General features: G+C 49.2%; 1 protein-coding gene across 1 annotated transcript in view; it reads right to left on the bottom strand.

Annotated features, from left to right (window-relative positions):
- Positions 1–19,496, bottom strand: part of HSD17B12 (hydroxysteroid 17-beta dehydrogenase 12) — a 99,139-nt gene that overhangs the window by 44,054 nt on the left and 35,589 nt on the right. The window contains exons 2-3 of the mRNA XM_066583462.1: positions 15,936–15,982; positions 13,418–13,493 (exon numbers count right to left, since the gene is read on the bottom strand). Coding sequence (XP_066439559.1) covers positions 13,418–13,493; positions 15,936–15,982 — 123 coding nt within the window. The remainder of the gene's footprint in view (positions 1–13,417; positions 13,494–15,935; positions 15,983–19,496) is intronic.

Genomic DNA, 19,496 nt, shown 5'->3' with positions numbered 1-19,496 from the left:
CACCGGATAGGGCAGGCGAGGGGCTACATGTTGGGCTGCATCTCAAGTTCACAGGACCCACTATTAAGCCACAATACCGGCAAGAGTGCCCCCCCCCCCTCCCAACAACTTTTACTTCTGAAAAGCCCTCATTAGCAATGGATACCTTAGCTAAGCACCACACTACCTCCAACAAAGTACAATCACTGCCTGCATGACACTCCACTGACACTTCTCCTGGGTTACATGCTGCCCAACCACCCCCCCCACGACCCAGTGTCCACAGCGCACACCAAAGTGTCCCTGCGCAGCCTTCAGCTGCACTCATGCCACACCACCCTCATGTCTATTTATAAGTGCGTCTGCCATGAGGAGGAACCGCAGGCACACACTGCAGAGGGTTGGCACGGCTAGGCAGCGACCCTCTTTAAAAGGGGCGGGGCGATAGCCCACAATGCTGTACAGAAGCAATGAGAAATAGAATCCTGTGCCACCGCCATCGGGAGCTGCACACGTGGGCATAGCAATGGGGAACCTATGTGCCACACACTATTCATTCTGTCAAGGTGTCTGCATGCCCCAGTCAGACCGCGGTTTTTTATAAATAGTCACAGGCAGGTACAACTCCGCAATGGGAATTCCGTGTGCACCCACAGCATGGGTGGCTCCCTGGAACCCACCGGCTGCACATAAATGTATCCCATTGCAGTGCCCATCACAGCTGAGGTAACGTCATGTTTAATGCAGGTGGGCTTCGGCCCACACTGCATGCCCCAGTCAGACTGGGGTTCTTTAGAAGTGGACACATGCGTGATTACGTGAGGTTTCAGGAGGAGGAGCAGGAGGAGGAGGATGAATATTATACACAGATTGATGAAGCTAAAAGGTCCCCGTTTTGGATGGTGATGGAGAACGATGCTTCCATCCGCGGGTGCAGCCTACGTATTGTTTAGGTATCGCTGCTGTCCGCTGGTGGAGAAGAGAAGTCTGGGGAAATCCAGGCTTTGTTCATCTTGATGAGTGTAAGCCTGTCGGCACTGTCGGTTGACAGGTGGGTACGCTTATCTGTGATGATTCCCCCAGCCGCACTAAACACCCTCTCTGACAAGACGCTAGCCGCAGGACAAGCAAGCACCTCCAGGGCATACAGCGCGAGTTCAGGCCACGTGTCCAGCTTCGACACCCAGTAGTTGTAGGGGGCAGAGGCGTCACCGAGGACGGTCGTGCGATCGGCTACGTACTCCCTCACCATCCTTTTACAGTGCTCCCGCCAACTCAGCCTTGACTGGGGAGTGGTGACACAGTCTTGCTGGGGAGCCAGAAAGCTGTGAAAGGCCTTAGAGAGTGTTCCCCTGCCTGTGCTGTACATGCTGCCTGATCTCTGCGCCTCCCAGGCTACCTGGCCCTCGGAACTGCGCCTTCGGCCACTAGCGCTGTCGGATGGGAATTTTACCATCAGTTTTTCCGCCAGGGTCCTGTGGTATAGCATCACTCTCGAACCCCTTTCCTCTTCGGGTACGAGAGTGGAAAGGTTCTCCTTATACCGTGGGTCGAGCAGTGTGTACACCCAGTAATCGTAGTGGCCAGAATGCGTGTAACGCGAGGGTCACGAGAAAGGCATCCTAACATGAAGTCAGCCATGTGTGCCAGGGTACCTGTACGCAACACTTGGCTGTCCTCACTAGGAAGATCACTTTCAGGATCCTCCTCCTCCTCCTCAGGCCATACACGCTGAAAGGATGACAGGCAAGCAGCATGGGTACCCTCAGCAGTGGGCCAAGCTGTCTCTTCCCCCTCCTCCTCCTCCTCCTCCTCCTCAACGCACTGAGATATAGACAGGAGGGTGCTCTGACTATCCAGCGACATACTGTCTTCCCCTGCCTCTGTTTCCGAGCGCAAAGCGTCTGCCTTTATACTTTGCAGGGAACTTCTCAAGAGGCATAGCAGAGGAATGGTACCGCTAATGATTGCAGCATCGCCGCTCACCATCTGGGTAGACTCCTCAAAGTTTCCAAGGACCTGGCAGATGTCTGCCAACCAGGCCCACTCTTCTGTAAAGAATTGAGGAGGCTGACTCCCACTGTGCCGCCCATGTTGGAGTTGGTATTCCACTATAGCTCTACGCTGCTCATAGAGCCTGGCCAACATGTGGAGCATAGAGTTCCACCGTGTGGGCACGTCGCACAGCAGTCGGTGCACTGGCAGATGAAACCGATGTTGCAGGGTGCGCAGGGTGGCAGTGTCCGTGTGGGACTTGCGGAAATGTGCGCAGAGCCGGCGCACCTTTCCGAGCAGGTCTGACAAGCGTGGGTAGCCTTTCAGAAAGCGCTGAACCACCAAATTAAAGACGTGGGCCAGGCATGGCACGTGCGTGAGGCTGCCGAGCTGCAGAGCTGCCACCAGGTTACGGCCGTTGTCACACACGACCATGCCCGGTTGGAGGCTCAGCGGCGCAAGCCAGCGGTCGGTCTGCTCTGTCAGACCCTGCAGCAGTTCGTGGGCCGTGTGCCTCTTATCTCCTAAGCTGAGTAGTTTCAGCACGGCCTGCTGACGCTTGCCCACCGCTGTGCTGCCACGCCGTGCGACACCGACTGCTGGCGACGTGCTGCTGCTGACACATCTTGATTGCGAGACAGAGGTTATGTGCACGTTTAACGCTTGAGCGTGCGGGTTCGTGGCGGCGTACTTGCGCTTGCGCTCCAACATTTGCGCTAGCGACGACTGGAGGGTGTGAGCTGAGAGACATTGGTGGATGGGGCCGAGCACAGCGGAGGTGAGGGTGTGGGTGCAGGCCAGGAGACAGTAGTGCCTGTGTCCTGAGAGGGGGGTTGGGACACAGGGGGAGAGGCAGCGGTGCAAACCGGAGGCGGTGAACAGCCTTTGTCCCACCTTGTGGGGTGCTTGGCCATCATATGTCTGCGCATGCTGGTGGTGGTGAGGCTGCTGGTGGTGGCTCCCCGGCTGATCTTGGCGCGACAAAGGTTGCACACCACTGTTCGTCGGTCGTCTGCACGCTCAGTGAGCACCTCGGCCTCTGCAGGGTGGCATGGCGCGAGGGGGCGCTTTGGGAAACAGTTGGTGGATTATTTGGTCTGGCCCTGCCTCTACCCCTGGCCACCGCACTGCCTCTTCCAACCTGCCCTGCTGCTGCACTTGCCTCCCCCTCTGAAGACCTGTCCTCAGTAGGCGTAGCAAACCAGGTGGGGTCAGTCACCTCATCGTCCTGCTGCTCTTCCTCCAAATCCTCTGTGCGCTCCTCCCTCGGACTTACTCCAATTACTACTACCTGACTGATAGACAACTGTGTCTCATCGTCATCGTCCTCCTCACCCACTGAAAGCTCTTGAGACAGTTGCCGGAAGTCCCCAGCCTCATCCCCCGGACCCCGGGAACTTTCCAAAGGTTGGGCATCGGTCACGACAAACTCCTCCGGTGGGAGAGGAACCATTGCTGTCCATTCTGGGCAGGGGCCCGGGAACAGTTCCTGGGAGTTTGCCTGCTCCTCAGAATGTGTCATTGTAGTGGAGTGAGGAGGCTGGGAGTAAGGAGGAGCAGCAGCCAGAGGATTCAGAGTTGCAGCAGTGGATGGCGCAGAACCCTGGGTGGTCGATAGATTGCTGGATGCACTTTCTGCCATCCATGACAGGACCTGCTCAGACTGCTCATTTTCTAATAAAGTTCTACCCCGCGTGGACCCATTAATTGTGAGATGAATGTGGGGACGCCAGAAACGTGCCTCTCTCCTAATCCCGCAGCAGTCGGCTGCGATACACCTGGATCAGGAGCTCGGCCTGTGCCCACACCCTGACTTGGGCCTCCGCGTCCTCGCCCGCGTCCACGTCCTCTAGGCCTACCCCTACCCCTCAGCATGCTGTATTACCAGTAGTGCAGAAACAGAACGCTGTAATTAAATGTGCCGCTTATTGGCCTGTGGTTGGAGGCTGACTTCCCTTACGGAACGCACAGCAGAGCCAGGAAACAATTTTGCGCACGCCTGTAGTGAGACGTAGGTGCGTATGACTGAGCTAGTGGAATTCACAGCGCAGTAGTAGGCCTTAAGTATTTTGCTTCTATTTTTTTTAAATGCTGAGCTGATACAGCAGACAGATACTGTAGGCAGCGTATAATATTATGTATACTCTTTCCCTTTGGCGGGATGACGGCGATCAATTTTTTGGAAAAAGCCCACTGCCTATATAGCCTGAATATCTCTTTCCCTGCCTCACCAGTACTGCCCCTATACTCTGTACAATGACTGCAGACTGCGGACGCAATGCTCTGCACGGCCGATATACAAAAAAATAAATAAATTGTGCAACACTGCTAAAAGCAGCCTCAACAGTACTGCACACGGTCAGATGTGGCACTAAGAAGGACCGTTGGGGTTCTTGAAGCCTAAAATAACTCCTAACGCTCTCCCTATAGCAGCTCCGGCACCAGCAGCACTTTCCCTCAGCTCTGTCACAACGCATCTGAGGCGAGCCACGGGAGGGGCCGATTTTTATACTCGGGTGACACCTGATCTCGCCAGCCACTCACTGCAGGGGGGTGGTATAGGGCTTGAACGTCACAGGGGGAAGTTGTAATGCCTTCCCTGTCTTTCTATTCGCCAGAAAAGCGCGCTAACGTCTCAGAGATGAAAGTGAAAGTAACTCGAACATCGCGTGGTGCTCGCCTCTAGTAACGAGCATCTCGAACACGCTAATACTCGAACGAGTATCAAGCTCGGACGAGTACGTTCGCTCATCTCTAGTGCTAACCTGTGCTGCTGGGGTTGGTCTCAGAACAAAATCGGTCTCCTTCTCCCTCTGGCAGCTGACAGCATTGTCTGCCCCTACAGAAGACGTCTTCTCTGCTATACCACCCCCATGAATTATCATTCATTATTAGAGATGAGCGAACGTACTCGTAATGAGTACTTACGCACCCGAGTACCGCCATTTTCGAGTACTTCAGTACTCGGGCGTAAAGATTCGGGGGGCGGGGAGAGGTGAGAGAGCGGTGCGGGGGGGGGGAGCAGCGGGGAACAGGGGGGAGCCCTCTCTCTCTCCCTCTCACCCCCACTCCCCACTGCTACCCCCCGTGCCGCCACGGCGCCCCCCGAATCTTTACGCGCGAGTACTGCTGTACTCGAAAATGGCGGTGCTCGGGTGCGTAAGTACTTGTAACGAGTACGTTCGCTCATCTCTATTCATTATTCAGGTGCCGCCAGCAATTACATTGAACGATCATTGTTCAGATTCCTGCTATCCAACGAGAATCTGAACGATCAGTGTAAATGGGTCCGAACAGCTGTATATGGATAGCACAGGATCTTCCATACACAATAGGCTATTGTCACAGCTCACCTCCTCCCCTCCCTACAGGACACCTAGACCAAAGAACGCAACGGATCAGTTCCTGTCTTTTGTGTAAAGGACCCATGAGACTGCTGTAAAGCGTATCTTAGTCACCAGGTTGAGACCCCCCCGACAGACCACCAGCAGAGAGGATCGTCGGATCATCCTACAAGCACAAGCAGCTCCAACTGTTTCGTTGTCCACCATCTAGAGAAAGTAGGCGCCATCGTTACACCCCTGTGTCTGTCAGAACCATTTCCAGGCGCTTGGCTGAAGTACATTTGGTCTCACGGCCCCCATTACTTGTACGGCCTCTGACACCCACTGTAGTTTCTGTCTGCAGTGAGGTCATAAACGATGAAACTGGACGCTACGACAGTCGGTCCCCCTAGTGGTGGTACGAGGGACAATGACAGCTCAGCGATATGTTCAGGTGATCCTGCAGCCACATGTGTTGCTCTCATGGCAGCTTCCAAGAGGCAGCAGGATAATGCTCGGCCGCACACACAAGGGGGTCACAGGAAGCCCCCACAACATTGTCACACTGCCGTGGCTGCCCGGTCACCAGATTTATCACCAATAGAACATGGATGGGATCATCTGGGACGCCAACTTCCACAGCCTATGAGTTTGCACGATCTAGAGCAGTGGTGGGGAACTATGGCACGTGTGCCAGAGGCGGCACACAGAGCCCTCCCTGCTGGCACGCGTCACCATCGGCCGCTCACCACATTAGTGAATGCCTGCAGGGGCCGTGGCACTATTACTGTTGGGGGGACTGCTGGGGGGGGGGGAGGCATTATTACTGCTGGGGGACCCCTGGAGGGGCATTATTACTGTTGGGGGGCCGCTGGGGAATGTCACTATTATTACCGCTGGGTGGTCGCTGGGGGGGTGTCACTATTATTACTGCTGGGGGGCCGCTGTCGGGGGTGTCACTAATACTGCTGGAGGGCTACTCTGGGGGGGGGTGACAATTACTGCTGGGGGGGGTCACTATTATACTGGGGTCCGCTGTCGGATGTCACTATTATTGCTGGGGGGTGGCTATCTTCGCTGGGGGGGTGATGTCACTATTATTGCTGGGGGGGGGGTGTCGCTATTATTTCGCTATTATTGCTGGGGTATGTTTACGTTTTGCAGAAATAGGCAGGGTTGTTTCAAAATAGACAGGGTGCAGATTTTGACAGCTTTTTGGATGTGGAAATACTGCAGAATTTTCCGCTGAGGACATTCTGCAGTATTTCCGCATCCAAAAAGCAGTCACAATCTGCACCCTGTCTATTTTGAAGCGAACCTGTCCTTTTTAGAACGATAGGGGTAAAATCATATGTCGTGATAAGCCCCGCCCCCTGACATGTTGGCACTTGTGGTAAATAAGTGAGTTTTGGGTTGCAGTTTGGGCACTCAGTCTCTAAAAGGTTCGCCATCAGTGATCTAGAGGCTCAGTTACAGCAAATGTGGAGCGATATGCTGCAGGATACCATACAGAACCTGTATGCCTTCATGACCCCCGTATCACATCTTGTATCCAAACTAGAGGCGGTACAACAGGGTACTAGAGCCTCCATGCCCACCCGTATCACATCTTAAATCTAAGCTAGAGGTGGTACAACATGGTACTAGAGCCTCCATGCCCCCCGTATCACATCTTGTATCCAAGCTAGAGGCGGTACAACAGGGTACTAGAGCCTCCATGGCCGCCCAATATCACATCTTGTATCCAAGCTAGAGGAGGTACAACAGGGTACTAGCACCTCTATGCACGCCCATATCACATCGCTGTCAATCACTACCACTGATTTCAATGGGGCTTCTCAGACAAGCGTTAGAATGTGGTTACCGTGTTTTTAGCTGCGTTTTTTCAGTTCTGCCACTATGGCCGCCAGCACACGGGCAAGTCGGATTCCGCATGCAAGTCAGAATCCAACCCTGCGCCCGGCCGGTGACCCCTGCGTAGCAATCCGACGTCTTCTATTTTGCTCTGCGGATGTGTCGGCTGGTATGCCGATGCAGTCGCAGTATAGAATAGGCCGCGCTGTCGCTAGGCGATGACGGAGTTCCGACTACCTTTCTGCAATGATGATTACAGAAGGGCCGTGGGATGGACGTCTCCATTGACTTCAATGGTAGCTGTCCATGCGGAGCCCGCACAACTATCGCGGCATGCTGCGATTTCTCCTCCACGAGCAGAAAAAAAATCGCAATCGATTTCCGCTCGTGAACATGAAATCGCGTATTGCCATAGCATGCGATGGGTGGTATTTCCTGCGGAATCCGGAAATAAAGGTGATGGCATCGTACAACGTGCGCTCGGCGTCTCTATAAGTGGCGCGTCCGGGTCGCATTATAAATAGTAAAGCAATTTCATTGAGCGTTCTCTAAATCTGGATCAGGAATTGCAGCGATGATTTACAGGATTTACTGGGTCTCCTCCTACAAATAGCGAGCAGCTACTGAAATCCTCAACTTGTGAGCGCCGAGAGATAATCCGGCCGTTTGTTGTGTTTTTTCAATCATTCATTAAAAAAAAAGAAAAATCAGGGCAACAGCTTCCTGCTATCCCATCATGCCCCTCTTCATTCAGAGAAAAGCAGGCAGAAGCATTGTGTGGTCCATTCATGCAGAAATAGGGATCAGAGGCTCGGGGGCTTTGTTTAAATGCTCACTTCTTAAAGCGGCAGACGCCGCTGAGGAGCACCTTGCTCTTGCAGACCACAATAAGAGGGAACGGGGCGGATTTACGAACGTTGTCTAATAATTAAGCAGCGCAGAGTTAGACGGACCATCCTAAAATACTCCGGATTTATCACAGACTCCGCAGAATGATAAATCTGCCGCGTCTTCAGACCGTCTAGTGTAACCTACTGGTTGGCCTAGTTTACCGTAAATCGTGCGTCAAAATTTTTAGCACAAATTTGGTGCCATTTGTTGCATGACTTCACATTCAGGTCATGCCCTCTTTTCACAAAACCGCAACCTTTTACGAAAGTGCTGAAACAAAGTGTTTGAAAGGGTCTAAAACCACATGATAAATGTGGTGCAAAGCCTGTAAGGGCTCCTGCAGATTGGCGATCGCGAGATCGCTGACACAAATGTCAATAAGCCTTTCTGATGTTAAAAACGCATTGCACAAAAATCGCAAAGCACAAAATTGAGATTTCTGTGCGATGCGTTTTTAACATTACAAAGTCCTATTGGCATGTGTGTTTTAAAAAAAAAACGCAGCGATATGGCGATCGCCAGAGAGCAGGAGCCCTAGGGCTGCGTTCACACTTGCGTTCTGGCATAGTTATGTCAGTTTCGTTTTGGAAGCAGAAAAACAGAATTAAAAAGGTTTCCGCTTTCCTCCCTCCATCGCTTTCAATTGGTTTAAACAAAACAAACAAACAGATTGCTGCAGTTTGATTCCGTTCCGTTTTTTTCTTTTACCAAAACAAATAGCGTTGAAGATGGCTGTTGGGTAAAAAAAACGGAAACATTACAGATCAAAAACAAACTGGCAATTTTTTTTTCAAAATGGTAAAAAAAAAACAAAAAAAACTAGAAACATTTGGAACTGAATTAAAAAACGATCATGCCAGAAACCCCAACCCAAGTATGTGCGCACCCAAGACCGCTTTTCGCTGCAATAGACACCAGAAAACGGGCAAATTTTCAGTACTAAGGCCTAATGTCGACGGCACGCAGTGCATCGCTGCAGATATCCACAGTGGATCATTTATAGAATGCTTAAAATGATTTTTAAATGCTTGCGGGTGATCGCGGATTGTGGGCTCTTTCCGCGCAAATGCACTGCGGATCATCCGTGCGGAAAAAATCCGCAACCCCACCTCCAAGTCTTTTCCCCACCTCCCTAATTGCTTCTAACTTTCAAATCCGCAGCAGATCCGCAAATACATTACTGCGGATCCTAAGCTCTCATAGAGATGAATGGTGCAGAATCCGCAATGAAATGGAGCAAGCTGCGATTTTAAATCTGTGCGGATACTAAATACCAGAAAATAAAATCCGCAGACCTAAAATCAGTTGTGGAAGCCCCATTCATTTCTATGGATGGCGATCCGCGGCTCCAATCCGCAGGTGAACATTGGGCCTTAGGTCCAATGTCCACGGGCGTACTTTATTTGCAGAATCCGCACAAATTCGAGCCGTGGAAATCCGCCCATAGAAATGAATGGAGCTTCTGCGATTGATTTTATGGTATTTATTTGCTATCCCCGCGGATCTAAAATCACAGCCTGCTCCATTTTTATTGCAGATCCTGCATGGATCTGGCTCCATTGAAGTGTATGGGAGTCGCGGATCCGCAAATACATCTAAATGCATTTGCGGATCTACTGCGGATGTGAAGGTTAGAAGTAATTACGGAGGTGGGGAAAAGCCTTGGAGGTGGGGTTGTAGATTTTTTTTGCGCGGATGATCTGCAGTACAACCGCGCAGAAAAAACCCACAATCCGCGATCACCCGCAAGTATTTAAGAATTATTTTTGGGCATTTTATAAATGATCCGCTGCAGATATCTGCATCAGCAGCGGACGCACTGCGTGCCGTGGACATTACGCCTTAACCTCCTCCAATGTGGTTTATCAACATGTCCAAACTTGCCGAGTCCTTTCCTCAGTTAGGGTGGCTTCACACGGGACGGCGATCGCCCGAATAATCACTTGACGGAATAATGGTCGCTTACATCCACTCTATGTAAACACGGCCCCTAACAGAGTGATAGGTCGTTAACTAATTGTTTCCATTTCAGCTCACCTAAAAACAGTCACAAGTTGATTAATTACCTTCTGGTGTAAACAGGAAATAGTTTGTCTTTCAAAAGACTAGCCAACAATGTTACATGGAGGCTTTTTATGCATGATGGAATAAAACTGGAGTTTTAACCAAGGAACTGCAATCTCCTATTTTGATATATACCCCGGATGCTGCTAGTATACTCTTTTCATTTGTTTTGGAACTAAATAACTTATTTTTGCATCAACGTAGCTGTATGGAGGATTGCTTCTTGCGGGACATAATAAACATTCGACGTGTACTAATTGGGGGTGTGCACATGTTAGTGCTTAATTCCCGCTCGTGGACATGGAAAAGTGATTTTCCATAGCATGTTTATGGGCTGTATTTGCTGCGGAATCCGGAGGCGGACGACCACTTTCCACAATGCAAATCCGCCCATGTGCATTGGACCTAAATGCTACCATTAAAAATACAACTCATCTTGCAAAACACAAGCCCTCATTACGGTGAAGTCAATGGAAAAAAGACAAAACCTTATGGCTCTTGGAAGGCGGAGATAGAAAAATAAACATAAATTTAAAAAAATGTAAAAAAAAGTGATAAATCTCTGGTCCTGAAGGGGTTACACGGTAATCAGGTAATTGTGCGCTGTCCTTTTAAGCTGTACAGGAGAATACGTGATCTAGTCTTGTGATGACTCAGGACCAACTATGGGGAAGCATCTGGGATCCTGGAAGAGGCCGGCGGAGAGGATATTGGAAGTTACCGGCTACAGCAGATTTGCTAAGCACGCTCCAGGAAGACCGTCCAGCAAACAGCCCTGGCATGGCCCATCCACCTACGGAATCAGAGGGGAAGACCGGCGGCGCTGCGCGTCCTGGTGGGAGACTCTCCTCTTCCTGTTGTCAGTAACTTTCAGCTGACTTACAAAGTAGCGATCGTATTAATGCAAGAAGTTTCCAGGCTGAAGCTCACGAGGGGGAAGGATATCACCGATTACCACGCTCGGGCTCGTCCACGGTGGCCCTTTCATGTATGTCTCAGGTACGAGAGAAATGTACATGAAAAAAAAAAAACACGGTAAAGGCGCGTGCATTTTAAATATACGTTTACATTTTTTTTAAGCGTATACATGTTTTTCCCCCTTTTGGGACAGAAAAGTATGGCAGGCTATGCGGTCCAATCCCACGAAAAAAAAACAAAAACCCTGCATGTCAGGCTAAACGTAGTCACACGTCTGCATAGCTTGACTATGTTTAACCCCTTATAGCCTATAGATGTTTGAAACAAGCCGCTTTCATCCATTTCTTTGGACAAAAACTGTGCATTTAATGGATGACCATATATCAGTGTGTGCAGCCGAGAAGCCCCAAACTGTATGCTGGGAAAAGAAGACTAATCTACAGATGTAGCAAACATTAAAGGAGATGTCCCGCGCCGAAACGGGTTTTTTTTTTTTTTAAACCCCCCCCCCCGTTCGGCGCGAGACAACCCCGATGCAGGGGTTAAAAAAACCACCCGCACAGCGCTTACCTGAATCCCGGCGGTCCGGCGTCTTCATACTCACCTTCTGAAGATGGCCGCTGGGATCCTCTACCTTCGTGGACCGCAGCTCTTCTGTGCGGTCCACTGCCGATTCCAGCCTCCTGATTGGCTGGAATCGGCACGTGACGGGGCGGAGCTACACGGAGCCGCTCTCTGGCACGAGCGGCTCCATAGAAGACTGCTGAAGACCCGGACTGCGCAAGCGCGGCTAATTTGGCCATCGGAGGCCAAAAATTAGTCGGCTCCATGGGAACGAGGACGCTAGCAACGGAGCAGGTAAGTAAAAAACTTTTTATAACTTCTGTATGGCTCATAATTAATGCACAATGTACATTACAAAGTGCATTAATATGGCCATACAGAAGTGTATAGACCCACTTGCTGCCTCGGGACATCTCCTTTAACTTGACCTTTTAATGCATTATGATGACTTAAGTACTACGATGCAGTAAACAGAGTTATCGCGATTCGCCAGTCATGTTAATGATTGCTACATCTGTACCATAGATAGTTTAGGCCTGAGGAGGACTTCAACAAAAATGTCACTGCGGTTCATGTGGTACACCCAAGTTCATCCAACTCCACACATAATGTTCTGATACGGTTTCCCTTGCGCCACTGTGACCCGCGGAGGCATGGACTATCCAAGGCATCTGATGTGTCTGGCGGCACCAAGACATTATCAACAGATCCTGTAAGTTGCTCGGTGCGGCCTCCGTGGATCGGACTTGTTTTCCAGCACATCCCACTGATATTGGATGAAGATCTGGGGAATTTGGAGGACAAGTCATCCACTTGTGCAGGGCGGTCAGGCGCCATTTTCTTGCTGATAGAGGGCACTGCCATTAGGGAATCCTGCTGCCGCGAAGGGGGTACTTGTCTGTACAAGGTTAGGTAGGAGGTACGTGTCACATCCACATGATGCCGGGACCCAAGACCCAGCAGAACATTACATCACACTTCACCTCCGCCAGCTTGCCCTCTTTCCCATAGTGCATCATGGTGCCAGCTCACCCTCTTCCCATAGTGCATCATGGTGCCAGCTCGCCCTCTTCCCATAATGCATCATGGTGCAGGCTTTTCCCCAGGTAAGTGACGCACACTCACCTAGCCGTCCAAGTGACATAAAAATATAATTCATCAGACCAGATCACCTTCTTCCGTTGCCCCGTAGTCCGGTTCTGATGCTCACTGTAGACTCTTTGGGTGGTGGGCAGGGGTCAGCATGGATGCACAGACTGGCTGGCAGCTTTGCAGCCCCTTACACAGTGAGGGGCGATGCCCTGTGTGATCTGACAACTTTATATTAACGTCAGCAGGGACTTTATCAAAAGTTTGTACTACATTGTTCTACAGTAGCTCTTGTGTAGGATTGGTGGGACCATTGCTGGTTCACAGGTTGTCTTTCTTTAGACGACTTTTGGTAGCCAACAACTACATACCGAGAACACCCCACAAGACCCGTGACTTTGGGCCAGTCACCCCGCGGTGCGCCACCCTGAGCCAGTCGCCCAGCGGTGCGCCACCCTGAGCCAGTCGCCTACACATCACAATTTGGTCCTTGTCAGAGTCGTTCAGATTCTTACAATTCTTTATTTTTCCTGCCTTCAACGCATCAACTTCAAGACAGACTGATCACCTCTAATATATCCCACCCTGACAGATAATTAGCCTTATTTACTTCACCCATCAGTGAATGATGTATAGCACCCCTGCATGATACAGGTATGCCAGTCGTGTGTTACTGCAGTCCTCTGCCCAACTTCTTGATAACCCTCATACAGTGACAAAGGTGCAGTTAGGGGACTCACGGATATACTTGGCGACCTCGTCCAGCTTCTCCTTGGTCCTGCTGATCAGCACGATGCACATGCCACGTCTGGCCAACTAGAAGAAAAGCAGATAGAACAGCTCAGTTTTGATTATCCAGAACAGATAATTAAAGTATTCATTTTTTGGGGGTCATCCTATTGACGAATACCAACGTCAGCCTCTCCCCTACCCAATATGGCTGCTAACAGGGAGCAATAGACTGTATTCACCAGCACAGCAAATTGAAAGACTTTAGATTTCATGTCCCTTTAATGGCTTTAATACAAAGCAAAGAAGTAGGACTGTTTCAGCTGCTTTTGCCATCCGCACAGCAACTTCTGCTCCTCCGATACGTCCATCAGAATGGAAGTCCATGAGGAGGATGCAATATTATTCCGTTACATCAGCTACTTCGCAGCCATGAATAGAAGAGAGAAAGGTTTTAATGGTTCAAGTCACAAGCCAGGTCAGGAGGTGTTATTGGTGAGGATCCAGGTGCTCCTCCATCATTTGCAAGAACAGACAGCTGGAGGCGCTGTACTACTCTACATGCAGCTTCAGCTAGAGATTGAGGCTGGCACTACACGTCGACGCGTTGCTTGCACTGTCACGTCTAATGATAGTCAATGGTGTCAGGTTGTGATCAGTTGCAGAAAATTCAACAAAAGCTGGATTTTGGTCACATGCGCCATTTTCCACCATAGAAATCAATGTAAGGCTAGGTGCACGCTTGAAAAAAAACAATGGTATTACATCAGTGTGCAACTCCGAGTGGCCTCAGTATTTGGTCTGCGTCTCCGTTTTTAAACTATGTGCGCCATTTGGGTTTTTTCAGACGTGAAGGACAGCTGAAAAAAAAAAGTTGGCTTAACAAAAAAAATATATAAATCAATGACAGGACAAGCCCTGCACACGGATGCCCTCCATGTTCAGGCCATATTTTTCTTATCTGACCCATCTTATGGACAATACTTGCCCATTCAAGTCAGCGGGGACAGGAGTTTTTTCATGCAGTCCAAGGCCATATGAAAAAACTTGCAAGTGTGTGATTCCACATGGAGTATTATGTTTGTTTTAACGGACCATACACTGAGAGAAAAAAAAAAAAACCCCACAAACGCCTAGTGTGCTGGAAGGCCAAGTAACACGCAACTGGAACTCCGCCATGAATTTTATTCAACTTGCTGTTGGGCAACACGTGTAACCCTAGCGGAATACAGGCCACAGCCAAGAGAGGGGCGCAGCGCTCATCAGGAGCCCCCAGTACTTTATCATCCTGTGGGATCACATCAGCAGGTTCCATCACAGCTGCCAAAAGCACTGTGATGGAACCCCTGAACGAACATCAGCGAAACCATTCCCTTGCTTTAGCGAAGCAGACATCACTTTGGTCTCGTTTTACAAGGGCTCCATTTGATTCCATTATATTTTGTGTACAGAATAACGTAGTTGACCGCGCCATTTTATACTCCAAATATGACGGAGACAAAATGAACTCTTGTGAAAACGGACGTGAAAGTGGCGACTGCTTTACAAACGCTAGTGGTTCTATTCCCTTCCGTCCAGGCGTTCCGTCAGTCCTGTTTTGGGCCCCTGTGATGGAATCCGCTGACGTGATCCCACAGCGTACGGGAACGCTTGTCAATTTATCCGGGGATGATGTAGCATAACTTGACAGCCATTCAGATCAGTGACCATCCAAGCAAGGATGGCTCGGAGACACTCGTACAGGTGGGCCCTCCATTCCACCTCCAACCAGGAGACCCCCTCTACGATGTGCATGTAAACAACGGCTGAATCCATGAGATCCCTAGATTTGCTGCTCACCCTTATACTAAACAGCCCGAGACGTCTGGAAACCATGCACTGCTCAGATGAAGGATTCCAGGAGGGTCTGGAGTGGTAATGGAGGAAAGACTAGCGAGCACATTTATCTAAGACCAGCCTTTTACATGCCAGTGTTATAGAAGTGCTGCTGGAATAAGATGCGACAAACATATTACAAAGGGGTATCCCCAAAATCTATCCTTTCACGATGTGCATGACTCCTAATACACATTGATCACATTTTTGAGTTGCCCATGTGCCACCTCCTGAAATCTACACCAGGTAAAACCTGGTACAACTTTATGCCATAATTCACGCTAGTTTCTGCCATAAATTATAATGATCGGCTGTAGGAGAACACGTCCCCCTCCCACTAAGGGGCGATAAAAGTTAAAGCCGCACATTTTGGGTGCAAATATGGCATAAATTGTTGTTAAGCTTTAGCAGTTGGGTTGTTCTGTTCTCCCCTAGTTGTTTTAAGATCCATTCTGTACTACAAATGGTTAATAAGACCAATCCCTCCACACATTCACACCAATTGACAATGAATCAACAAACCCGTTCTGAATCCTCTGATCCTTCGATGCAGATTTTTCTGAATGAAAACCTGCAGCACTGGAAAATTTCATTTTTGGTATGAAAAACAACAGGGACAAGCTGCTATTAATTAGCACAGCAGACAGCGCTTACCTCTTCTGCATACGCTTTTCCAATCCCATCAGTGGCTCCGGTGACAACTACAACGAGGAAACAAAAACAAAAGACGCGGATGAGTTACATTTATCCAACAGACTTACAATGCAGCAGCAAAGTTCTTCACAAGAATCTGACCCCCCCCCCAAATAAGTGACATAAACCCCCTAAAGTTTCCACAACACAAAGGTCTTCCAGTAATAACGTACCAGGCAGACTACTAATTGTAGAGGAGAAAGGATCAGGACTTTTGTTCTATTGATCTCCTCAAAGTAAATCACCTTTGATGAATACTATAGGGGGTCGGAGCACAAATCCCTTACATGGAGTTCAATGATCAAATTCTAGCTGCTTGAGTCCTCCAGCAGGGGGAGCTCTGGAGTCTACTATATACAGGTTTTATTATGGAGTTCAGCATATTAACAGTAAACTCCCCCTAGCGGTGGCTGCAGGTAGAAGCATTACGGTGCCTGTAGACGTTGCAGATGATCCATGGTAACAGCAAGCAGATTACTGGTAATTGCCAAGAAGGACCGGGACTTAATAACTGATACAACATCCAGTTGCAGCCCGGCAATTAGCAGTAGGCTGCAGCATTTAAGAACGGTATCACAATCTTATAAAGGAACATAGAATGTAAGGCTGAAAAAAAAGACAATCTGTCCATCCAGTCCAGCCTATAGACTCTAATGTTGATCCAGAGGAAGACAAAAAAGACCCCAATGTGGTATAAGCAGATTTTCCTCCGTTTAGGGGAGAAACATTTCTTCCTGACTCGAATCTGGCAATCGGAATAATCCCCGGATCACCGACCCTTCGGAAGTAATCAGGGACTATAGCACATAATATTGTTACACTCAAGAAAGACATCCCAGCCCCTCCATCACCACGTCCTCAGGCAGAGTTCCATAGTCTCACTGCTCTTAGGCTGCTTTCGTACAGGCAACAAAATCGCATGATTTTCTCGCAATTCGTAGCGCTGTTGCATCACATGTATGTGAAGGCCATGCTTTCCAATGGGTTCCTTCACACTGAACCAATCCCAGCCGTTCATCGAGCGCTGCATGGATTGGCTGAACCGCAGTGCTCAAGAACCAGTCAGAGCCATCACTCCCTGGAGGCGGGATTTATAAACCCCCTGAACAGGAAGTGGCGGCTGAAGACTGCAAACAACTGTGCCGGAGCTTCAGGGGGAGAAGTGTGGCGGAGCGGACAGCGCCTTTTAGGTAATGTATTGTTTCTTTTATTTTTGTTTCAATGCAGCTAGGGCTTTTTTTTTAGGGTAGGGCTTATATTTCAAGGCCTCCCAAAAATCCCGACAAAAGCGAGCAACTAAATCGCGATGCCGTCATGGGAAAACGCATCAATAAATCGCACAGAAATTGCAGGAACGCAGCTGCAATATTGCTGCGATTTTCTCACAAAGACAACGCTGTCGCCCGTGTGAATGAGTCCTTACAGTAAAGAACCCACTTCTATGGCGGAGTAGAAACCTTTTTTCCTCCAGACACAAAGGGCGCCCCCTTGTTGCAGTCCTAGGGATAAATAGATGATGGAAGAGATCTCTGTATTGACCACTGATATATTTATACATAGTTATTAGTCGCCCTCCAACGTCTTTTTTTTCTAAACTAAATAACCCCAACTTTGATAATGCCATCACTTTATGGCTGTGGGTGTCCCACCTCTGGGACCCCACTGACCCTTTGATGAAGGAGGTATCCTTGGTTGTAGGACTGCGTTATCCCTGCCGATCGGCGCTCCCGACCACCCAGCTGTGCTGGAAAAGACAGACAGCGCTATTTACTTGAACAGATCCGCGCTGCAGGTGGATGAGAGCGCCAATACTACCAAAAATAGCCAAAGGACAGCTGGGATACCCCAGCACTGCCGCCGATCATAAAGTGATGGAAGATCCTAACAAGTTTAGTTCGCATCCCCTTCACGGACTTGCAGCAAGGCTCAGTTCCGGTGAACGCCTCTTCAGAAGCCGCAATGAATTACTGTATATCCAAGTCCAGATGATTCTTTGCAACAGGTGCAACCAACAATGAAGGCCACCAAAAGCAGCAGAGGACACAACGATTGGTACACTGGTACCAATAGTAAACGCTAGTGTGCAGGGGCCCTTAGTGGTGTGCCATTCTGTCGCCATTGCAGCGGTCCCTATATTCATCATTAACCCTTTAAGGACACGCCCCCTTTTTCTCCCTTTTCTTTCTTCGTTTTTACTTCTCACTTTCAAAAAATCCTAACTCTCTTATTCGTCTATTGCCGTAGGCGTTTGAGTGGAGTGAAATTAAGAGATTTTGCTATTTTTTGGCGTTAAGTTTTAACTTTTACTTCCTTTCAATTTTTCCAATACTTAAACTTTTTTTTTTTAAACTTACTTTTAGTCCACCATAGGGGACTTGAACTTGCAATCGTTTGATCACTCAGAGTATGTTGTTATACCACATACTGTATTTTGACAGGCAGGCAGTCTATGACTGTGTGCCACTAGAACACCTTGATAGGCATTTGATAGACCCCTACCCCCGGCTGCCATAGCAACCGAGCGGCCTTCCAAATAACGAGTGAGGCATTTAAAATGTTAACAGCCATAATCAGCCTGATCGTGGCTATTGCAGGCGGGTGTCTATTCCAGACAGCCGGCACCCACCTTGTATGGAGCAGGATCCGCTTCCGATCCCGCCCCATATAAACCCCGCACACCTGGTTGTAAATGTACGTCCTGTGATGTGCAAAGGACTTGTCGTGGCCCCATGGCTGCAGGGCCGGCTGTATAGCTTTGCAGCTGTGGCTCCACTGATAACAATAGCTTTCTTTTGTCTAAATCTGTTCCCCTGTAAAAGCTTTTCCTAGATTCGGCCCCCTGGTGCTTTTACCGTGTCAATTGGCCATCCCCACCCCTGTCAATCAAGTATGACTGACATTGAGCAATGGGGACCGCCCACTTGACACATTCACAGGGCCAGGAGCCAAGTCTAAGAAGAGCCTGTATCGTTGAGTAGGGGAGAGTATAAAGGAAAGAAAGACATCAGAGTCAGCGGGGCGATGGATGCAAAGCTACACAGCCGGTCCTGCTACCATGGCGGGTCCTCCCTAAACGCAGGGCGTGGGTGCACACAATGCCGGCTCAGATCTAAGCTGGTTTTCCAACTTTTTCAAAAAACTGCTGTAAAAGCTTGATAAAAATGAGTTACACGGCTGGAAAAGTGAGGCAGAAGCCTCTTAAATATGGCGTCTGGTCTGAATGTCACATGTCTTACTAGCGTTACCCCATCTGCTCCCCTCTCTTCTGTGTACCAGTTGGTTTGGGAGTAAACAGAACTGCTTCCGGTGTGGAAAAAATGCCGCAAAGTAAGAATACTTTCAAAAATAGAAGCGTTAACAGCTTTTTTGGTCAATTAACAAAATGGAAAGTTAGTGAACAAAAAATAAAAAAAATATTTGGCGTTACGCCCTTTCCTTCAAAACAGCATTGGTTCTTCTAGATACACTTGCACACAGTTTTTGAAGGAACTCGGCAGGGGGGTTGTTCCAGACATCTTGGAG

The sequence above is a fragment of the Eleutherodactylus coqui genome, chromosome 11 (genome assembly GCF_035609145.1).
Source record: "Eleutherodactylus coqui strain aEleCoq1 chromosome 11, aEleCoq1.hap1, whole genome shotgun sequence".
Taxonomy (NCBI): domain Eukaryota; kingdom Metazoa; phylum Chordata; class Amphibia; order Anura; family Eleutherodactylidae; genus Eleutherodactylus; species Eleutherodactylus coqui.
The sequence above is the reverse complement of the archived record's forward strand: the minus strand, read 5'-3'. Positions and strand labels throughout refer to the sequence as shown.